At 37.1% G+C, this 9,679-nt stretch overlaps 1 protein-coding gene across 1 annotated transcript in view; it reads right to left on the reverse strand.

The window, feature by feature from the left end:
- Window positions 1-8,604, reverse strand: part of zgc:92242 (uncharacterized protein LOC436899 homolog) — a 34,202-nt gene extending 25,598 nt beyond the window's left edge. Inside the window, exons 1-2 of the mRNA XM_007253622.4 lie at window positions 8,485-8,604; window positions 2,009-2,409 (exon numbers count right to left, since the gene is read on the reverse strand). Coding sequence (XP_007253684.3) covers window positions 2,009-2,186 — 178 coding nt within the window. The 5' untranslated portion in view covers window positions 2,187-2,409; window positions 8,485-8,604. The remainder of the gene's footprint in view (window positions 1-2,008; window positions 2,410-8,484) is intronic.
- Window positions 8,605-9,679: the final 1,075 nt, after the last annotated feature.

Genomic DNA, 9,679 nt, shown 5'->3' on the forward strand with positions numbered 1-9,679 from the left:
GAAATATCGCAGAGATTTGTCTTGCGATATATCGAGTATCACAGAATCACAGCATCATAAATCAGTGTTATTGTGGGCAAAGTATTGTGAGATGCATGGTGATTCCCATCTATACAGTGTGTCAAAGAAAATGGGCTTGATGTATTCTCTTTTAAAAGATATTTTGAAAAACTTATTGCTCATCCTGGAGCTTAATCACATACTGAGACGTTTCATGCTAAACCGGCTCTTCGAGGAACGCCAGGATTGGCTTAAAGTGCTTTGGGTGTTTTGGACAGGCTTCAGCTGGAGAATGTCTTCATAATGGGTTATGTATCCATTCCCATCTCAACTTCATTCCTTTCAGAGGTCAAAAGAAAAAAACACACACACACATATTCGCATACCGGGCTGCACAGTCTGACTGTATCCTACAAAAAGGTGTTTTGATTTCCGTTGAGATTACGCTGGAATTGCTGAGCCAGACACGCTGTGAAGCTCTCCCCTCTCCTGTTTTTACGTATCTGGTGATCTGGCTTGGTTTGGTTTGTTTTGTTTTAGATGGGACAGAACGCGCCTAATCGTGCTCTAATGTTCTCGGGATAACCTGCACATAAACAGTGAGTCAGTTAAGCCTCAAATACGAGAACATTTATTCTGACACAGCCCACTGTCAACTGGGGACTTTTAACAAAAGCTTAGAAAAGCTGAATGAGGCAGGGATGAGGCAACAATGAATGTTCTCTATAGAAAAACAATAAAAACAAAGAGATCACACACTAGAAGTCACGTCCTGTTCTGATTCGTACACTTCTGAAAGTGCTCAGAGTGTCTTCACTGGATCACTGCTTCAAAGCCACACACTCTTAAAACTAAAGCTGCTACAGATGGTTTTTTGGAGTCATGATACCACTGAAGAACCTCTTAAATGTGTAAAAACACATTTTAAATGTGAAAAAAAAATTTTGCACTGCAAAAAATCCACTGATCTATCCAAAAACTAGACAACATATCTACAAAATCAAGGTATATGCTTAATTTAAGCAAATAAAACTGCCAATGAGGTGAGAACATTTTTCTTAGCAATAATATTTCTTAAAATAAGACTTAAATCAAGCAAAATTCCAGATTTTATATTTTAAATATGGACACAAGAATCAGAATCACTACTGTTTGTGCTCATTTTGAGTTAAATTACTTTAAATAAGGTTAACAAGACTGATTATGGTAATTGTTCCCCAAAAAGGATTTTTGTCTTATCAAGCATTACTAAGTTTAAGATAATTCTGTTTATCTGACAAAAAATACTTGTAATTTATTGTCTTAAAATTAGACAATTTCACCTGTCGCTTAGATCTTTATTTTGCAGTGTATCTGCAAGTGAAATCTTCCTAAAACGGGTCAAAATAGACAATAAATCTAATTTGAGCTCAAGACTATTATAAAAGATTAACTGATGCCCATATATCTGATTTGCAGAAAAAAAACACCACTGGTTGAAAAGATGATACTTTCAACATTCTAATTTCTGTGTTTGAACCTTTTCAGCATTTGCAGAATCTCCAAATTATGTCAAAATGAGAATACGGCAAAGAAAACACCCCTATAAAGCTAATCCTTGTCCATGTGCCAGTTGAAAGTTGAGAGAAACTTGATAGAAATGAAAAGAGAAAAGATATAAATTGATTAAATTGGCTGATGAAGTGAAGCCGCTGTTAAAAATACAGGATTTTAACAGACCATCCAATACTGTTTTTGTCTTCTTACCTGCCATCCTAAAAGGTTGAAGTTCACATAAGCTCTTACATTAAAACCTTGTGTTTAAAAATGACCTATAAACTATCTCTAACTATAAATTACAACAACTTGAGGGGGAATTCATTTGCATCTTTAGGACTTGTACCTGTGAGTATAGCCCACAGTTTGTTAGGCAGGCCCTGCTCCAGCTGCAGGCAGCCATTGTTGTAGAGTGGCAGTAATGCAGGCAGCAGACATCCTGGTATTTGTTACAGTGAGAGGAAATCCTTACCTTTCTTTGGCTTGGGCTTCTCCTTCCTCCCCTCTTTGCCCTCCTTCTCCTCTCTTTCCTTCCACCGCCGCACCTGCTCTTCCCTCATCTTCAGAAACAGAGTCTTCTTCTGCTCTTCGTTCAGAGCCTCCAGGATCTCCGGCTCGATGTACATATCTGCTAGGATCTGCTGCAGCATGGTGGAGTGTGTGTGTGTGTGGGGGGACTGGTCTGAACTGCTGGGTGAAAGTGTGTGTGAGTGTGTGTATAGGTGTGTTTGCAGGTAAACAGAACACTTCCCACAGAAGTGCTTCTCTAAATGTGTCCTCTCTCTGAGATGAAGTTACCACTGTTCCCCTGCGGTTGGCGCTGTTTGAGTAGTTTGGGCTCTGCTCATTCCTCTACCACACAGTTCAGGAGTTCTGTGGGGGCAAAGAGGGAGAGGGAGAGAAGGAATGGATCCATTACAACATCTGTTGCCATTTTGCAAAGCCTGTCTTTGGCGTTCACTTCTGTGGCCTAATCCTCTCGGTTTCATTCTTAAAGGAACAGTCCGTCTAAAAATATACAGACTTTCAATCAGCAGTATCAAAGCAAAGCAGTGCTATTTTCATAGGCTTGTCACAATAACTATTTTAATATTTTTCCACTATAGATACTAGGGTTTAAAATACTTCTGTAGAATGTGAAGTATCAACACAAGCTTATCTCTCTTTGACCCTTGTATGGTGTTCATATTTTTGTTACTCAGACAGTGTTCATGGGTCTGGTGGACCCGCTGCATTTTAATGTTTTAAATTCTGCAAAATTATGGAATAGGTCCAATTTCGTTCCATTTTTCTCTAAAAACAGGCCTTCCCTCTAAATAAGTGCAATTCAGAATAATGTTTTGAATGGAATCTGGGATAAAAAGCTCAACAAAAAAAAAAAGACTTGATGTCCTGTACCGGAGAAACTGCCATTCGCCAACCCTAGTCACATTCTTATCACACTGGGCAGCTATGCATGGTGGCTAATTTTTTGGGCAAAAGAGCATTACATTTTTGACAGGTATCCATTAAATTCTACAACAATATTACAACCTGGTACAGGAACAACAGGGACAGAAACAAAACACACACAAACTACACACCCAGACAGGAGGAGAACAGAGTAAACACCTTTATTAGCCCCTGGTCCAGTAGACCCGAACATCCTGTATGTAATATAAATGTGTAGGGGGGGTGTACAGTGTGTGTTCATCAAAAATGTGTTCTGATATATGTTCTTCACAGAAAATGACCCAAAGCCAATAAGTTTGAGTTAGAAATAATATTTAATTGACCCGAACACCACACAAGGGTTAAGTAAAAATGTAAAACTGGTTTCAAAACTACTTAAAGTATTAAAGTAAAAGTAATGTAAGTGAGGCAAAATGCCATTAAAGACAAAAGCTTAGGCAGCAGCTCTACCTCCCCCCCTGCCCAAAACACATTTGTCTAAAAGCCATAATGACTATAATGTTACCGTATTTTTCAGACTATAAGGTGCACCAAATTTTTAGGGTGCACTATCAATGAACGTCTATTTTCTGGTCTATTTTCATACATAAGGCACACTGGATTATAAGGCGCATTAAGCGACAGTATTAAGGGTCCATACAATGTAATTAAAAAAATATATTTTAAAGTCAAACGAGTGCTGGAAGTCAATCTACACAGAAACTGTTTATTTGGGTTAGTAAAGCACTTCTGTTTATTTACAGTAAGCTTAGAATTCCAGTATTTTGTCCAAGGGTGAGAGCTAGCCCCAGTTAGCAGTGCTAGCCGGCTGCAGTTAGCAGCATTATCCAGCTGCAGTTAGTAGTACTAACTTCCTTATACTCTGTAATTCATCAAAGTAGCTTTACTGCTTCTTACAACTTGACTGGTAAAATTCATACATAAGGTGCACTGGATTATAAGGTGCACTGACGATTTTTGGGAAAATTAAAGGATGTGTGCCTCATAGTCCGAAAAATACGCTATATTAAAATGTTAATGTTGATTAATTTGGCATGAACTAGGCTGTTCCCTGTTTGTTTCAGCTGCATATATGCCCATTGAAAAGAAATGTATTTTAGTAACATGTAAATATATTAGAGAAGCTTAGTTGGACATTTGTCTCAAATTCTCTTGAGTCTCTGCACAGATCATCTTCATACTAGACTACATACATCCGCTATGTTCTTACTGAAGTGTGACAAGAAGTGTGCAGGTGTGGTTTGCTACTATTTTGGCACATTTGCAATTAGAAATATTAATAAAACTTGTTTCAGTTGTTATATCAGAACTACAAAAAAGTATTGAAAATTATATATGTTTAAGTAATATCGCCCAGCTCTAATTGGAAATGCAATATAAAAAGTATAAATGTCTCCTTAATTAAATAAAACATTGATAAAATATGAACACAAGTCAGCATATAGGCTCATTCACAGTAATGGGCTTTCCTCACTATGCAACAAGCGCAAAATTATGATCTGAAAATTGACTGAGGTCATTTTCACATGAAGGGTTTATTTGCAAAAAAAAGATAAAGAAGTGTTTAGAGAAAAGCATGCATCTATTTTTGAATATTAATTATAATATTGGACTATGTAATTATAATAAATGGACTATGTAATCATCGTGACAGGCCTATCTATTAATATTCATCAGTAAGGGCCATCATCATTTTACACAGCATTAAGTCAATCAATGTTAAGCCTATTAATGCTAATTCACTTCCATTCATTCTCATTAGGCCTGTCACAATAATTACATTATCAGCATTTCGTTCAATAAATGCACATGACCTCAGTAACATTTGATAATGCTGATATTGTCAATTGTGTTTATTTGTATGTTTGTACAGTGAACAGTACTTTAACTGTGACTCCATACACAAAGTGTGAGCTGCAGTAGGAAAAGAATAAATATATACATTTCCCAAACTATGATTATTAAAAAATTAGCTGTCTTTTAAAGAGTTATGCATGCTTTGCAAACACTATTCTATTATTATTATTGTTATTTTTCCAGTGGTATGTTGTTTTATGGTTCTAAATATCATCCACAAAAAAATTAATCATGACAGGCCTTATTCTCATGTTTCTACTGGATGATCCTCACATAGGCTTAAAGGGGAATTTCACCTTTTACATAATTCCATGTTTAAGATGTAAACAAAAATCAGTCAGAGTGATTATCATGTGGATTTCACAGGAACTAAGATTAAGCAGAATGGTTTACATTAGTGATCTATATTGGTTTTGATTATCAGCTGTACACCCCAAAACATCCTTATTTCTAATTTTCTATTTCAAAATGCTGTTTAGTCTAAGATTAGGCTTAATCTTTGTCTTGGAAAATGTCCGTAAGAGTGTATAGCAGACTATAAAGCGCTCATTAACTCAATATCTACCAAGTATTTTACCACAAATCAACATACACTTTACATACACTGATATGTTATCACGCTAGCAGTATGTAAATTGATTATTAAGTGCTACTACCTGAGGGGATAGTTTGGGAACACCCACACATGATTAATCTTGTGAGCGAGGTTTTAAAAAAAAATGTCCTATGACTTTTGGCACTTTAGTGTATAAAAGCCAACCACTGTAAAGTAATCAGAGTCTCAGAGTCTTTACGTTTCTCTACAATGAACCGATTAATTCACATCAACAGTCAGAAGGACTTCTTTGTCTACTTCTGTATTTACATATCAACCATTAGAGTATGAAGACAATGTGAAAAATGCTCCTTTAAAGCTTTAATCTACTCAAGAGTCAAGTTTCTCAGGTTTAATTCTAAGGAATCCTCATAATGCCATCAATGGTTCTTAGGAGTGATTCCACAGAGGAAACACTTTTAAAGAACCAAATAATCAATCATCCACCAGGAAACAAACTACTGCTGAAAGCTGCTTTTGGGAACCAGGCGTGGTTCTTCTGGTGCATTTGGCACCTTCCTCTTGTTGACCTGTGCTCACGTTGTCCAGCTATACTGAAAATACAGTATATCCTGCTTTGAGGAACCTCTCCAGGTGTTTGGCTGGGCTGTTACTGGAAAGATGGCCTTTGTTTTAGAGGATTAGCCTGTAAGTCAGTCATTCAGGCTGACTCCTGATTGGGCCTGGTGTTTGGCTTATGACAGGACAGTGCTCTATGTTCATGTGATCCCAAACCTCTCTCTCTCTGTATGTGCTGACAAAGACTGTTTTAGTCCAGCTCTCTGTGTGAATGTGTGCGAGTGTTTGAGAGTGTGTGTATGGCCTCTCTGTGTTCTGCTCTTGCTTTTTTTGAGGCTGCTGTTGATTTAGCAAAATGAACCTCTTTTTCCCCTTTCGCTCACTTTATGTACTCTAGCCTCATGATAATCCATTCTTCCCGCAGCCTCCTGTTTTAATGAACAGCGCTCTGTCGTGCTGTCTGTCCGGTTTGCGAAGTTTATCATGTCCTCTTTTTTCTTTCTTTCTTTCTCTCTCTCATTCCAGTTCTGTCAGTCTTCTCTTTTTTTCCTGTGCTGTCTTTCAGGCTTGGTCTTTGTGTGATGATTATGCGTATGAGAAAAGCAGTTCACACCTCTCCAACAGGGAGCTGCCTTCTTTTCAAAAGTATACACTGGCGGTACTGTGTGCATCATCTCTGTGACTATTATTATAATTATTAGTCACAAAAACTCCCAAAGCCACCCAACAGCTTTTCTGTTTGCACCCAAATTACCAACACTGACTGTAATAATGCTTCTTGATCAATAAACAAGTAATTCAGTATCGTGTCCCATAAATTTTGGCATGTCCAATAGAAGCTAAAAATGCTACAGCACTGACATGCAGATTTCTTGTCTGTTTGCATGGACAATTTTAGCCAGACACAGCCGGTCACAATCATTTCCACCCACTGTTCTGTCCACTGTGGGTGCTAACGCCTTTAATCTATGATGGATGCAATCTCCATAAGCACTCCAGCTAGTCAGTGTTTAAACTCACTCACAAGATAACACCTCACAACTTACACAGCTTACCATATCCTGCTGTAGCACTTCATTTAATTGTTCAATATGATTTATAAAATAACAACGTCTTGTTACAAACAGAATTTAGCATTCGTATAGTTTTTTTTCTTTTACTGGAATAAAAGCCAAGTCTGAAAGGGTTAATAAAAATAGAAGACAGGCTTCACATGCAGCTTTTTCATAGTGCTACAAAGAGTACTTTAAGCAAGCCCTTCCACATTTCACACACATTTCAACAACTTCTTCCTTTAAAAAAAAATACAAAGAATGTGCTATATTTAGACTTAAGAAAATTTTAAGTTATAACTTAACAATATTAAATACAAGAACTGATTCCTCCCAACAAAAAGATATGCTTGATATGTGGTTATTTGTTGGAAGGATGCCAGCAAAAATCTGTTGTAAGAGATGCAAGTGTTCATAACTTTCAAGAGGGTAAATATTTATATCCACTTGTAACGATAATGTAAAGATTCTTCTCCAGATTAAGTCTCCACATCTTTTTTTTTTTTTTTTTACAAAAAGAAACAAAATCTTCATGGGGCTAGCATTGTTCTTTTCTTTTATGGTTCTTTTATCACTTGAATACCCCTCATGGTATCTTTGTTTTTACAAGTTCAAAACAATACATAACGTCGCAGTCCAATGAAAAACAAGCATCTCCAAACAGACAACTTTACAGGAGAAAGAAAAAAACCTTCTAAACCTTTAATGGACGTCAGTGTAAAAAAAGAGTTTATTTCAGGTCATTTTTAAATATTTCTATTGGTCTGTTCATTAAGAAATTTTGGCACAGTGTAAGGGAGAGTTTGTTTTTTTGTTTAAATCATGTATTAAACTAAAAATCCACAAACATGAAGATACTTGTTTTTCATTGGACAGTGACGATATATAAATAATCCCAGTCAACTTTTTTTGTCCTCTTTGCCACAATTCAACTATCCACAATCCTCATCATTGCATATACAACTCACTGCTGTTTTGAACAATGAACAAGTTTAAATTTAAGCTGCAAATGTTGCAACCCATGGTTTCTACCACCTCCACCATAAAGATTTTAAGAGTAGCTATCTAAGAGTCTCTTCTTTCCCAACCATTAGCAACATTCAACTGAAAGAGCAACAATGGAGTTTCCCAATCCTGGAACATTTACACAAAGAGACAGTCTGACTAAAGAGATGGGAATCCTCATTTAACAAAACCACTCTGAACAAAGCAAAGCAAAGCAAAGCAAAGCAGGCAAGGAGGACAATAAAGACCCCATAAAACTCTCTGCAACTCCACCAACATGAGCTCATCTCTCCTCACCTCCAACAGAGAAGCCAGAGAGGGCTAGAGAAGCAGCTCCACAGTGAAAGAAAGAGAATAAGAAAAGCTAAACTAAAGATAAAGAAGATAAAGAACAGTGAGGACAGATCTAATGAATGAAGTGTTTGCAGAGAGAGAGATAGACACAGAATAAGATAAACATATACTCACATCCTGAGCCTGATGAGAGAGAGAGAGAGAGAGAGAGAGGAACTGAGTTGAGTCAGCTAGAGCGGAGCTGGGTCTGAGTGCACTAGAGTGAGTGAAGTGTGTGTGAGTGTGTGAGCTTGTCTAGCTCACGCCTTTGTATGTGAGTGGGGTGGAGTGACATCATAGCATTCCTCTTTGTTTCTCCCTCCCTCTCTCCTCCTCCTTTCTTTCTTAAGCAGTAACTCACACACTCACACTGGCCTCTTTTCTGTGTGTGGGGGGGTCTCTCAACTCAACTTGCTCTGGCATCTCACACACTCTTCTTTCATATGCAAATCTGATTTGATTAATTTCATCCTCCTTTTCCTTGAAAAACTCAAAAGAACCCAAAGAAAGTCTTCAGTCGTCAAGAAAAAGCAAGAAAGAGCAAGAACATGAGCTCTGCAGATAAACCGGGTCAGCTATCTACCAACACACACACACACACACACACACACACACATTGTGCTGCTCCATAACCAGCAGCAGCAGCTTCATGGATCAGGGTGGAGTGCATGTGTGAAGGTTAAAGGGGGGGAGGGGGGGGGGGTGGAGAGAGCAGGGGTGGGGCTTTCATGGTTTCCAGACCCATCTTTATCTACAGTATCTAGTCTGATTATTAAACTGGCAGTCTGTAAGTTTTTAGTTAATATGTCTAACTGCACTGAGCATGCTAAAACATACCTTATAATTTCAGAGAATCTGGTGATTTAATCAATATCTCTCTCTTCATCTCATCAGTTCTCATCTGTTCTTCTTTAGTTTAACAATGACTGTATTAAACATTTTATACAGATACAAATTTAATTATTTTAAGATACAAAGTTGTTATCTTGACCTGCTTTTTCATTGTTTTGAGATACTATCTCTTTATTTTAAAACGTTATCTCATTATTTTGAGACGCTATTTCATTATTTTGAGACGCTATCTCATTATTTTGAGATGCTAAGTCATTATTTTGAGAAGCTATCTCATTATTTTGAGATGGTATCTCATTATTTTGAGACGGTATCTCATTGTTTTGAGCTGCTATTTCATTATTTTGAGATGCTATCTCATTATTTTGAGAAGCTAAGTCATTATTTTGAGATGCTATCTCATTATTTTGAGAAGCTAAGTCATTATTTTGAGATGCTATCTCATTGTTTTGAGATTCTATTTCATTATTTTGAGATG

Source organism: Astyanax mexicanus, chromosome 2 (assembly GCF_023375975.1).
Source record: "Astyanax mexicanus isolate ESR-SI-001 chromosome 2, AstMex3_surface, whole genome shotgun sequence".
NCBI lineage: Eukaryota > Metazoa > Chordata > Actinopteri > Characiformes > Acestrorhamphidae > Astyanax > Astyanax mexicanus.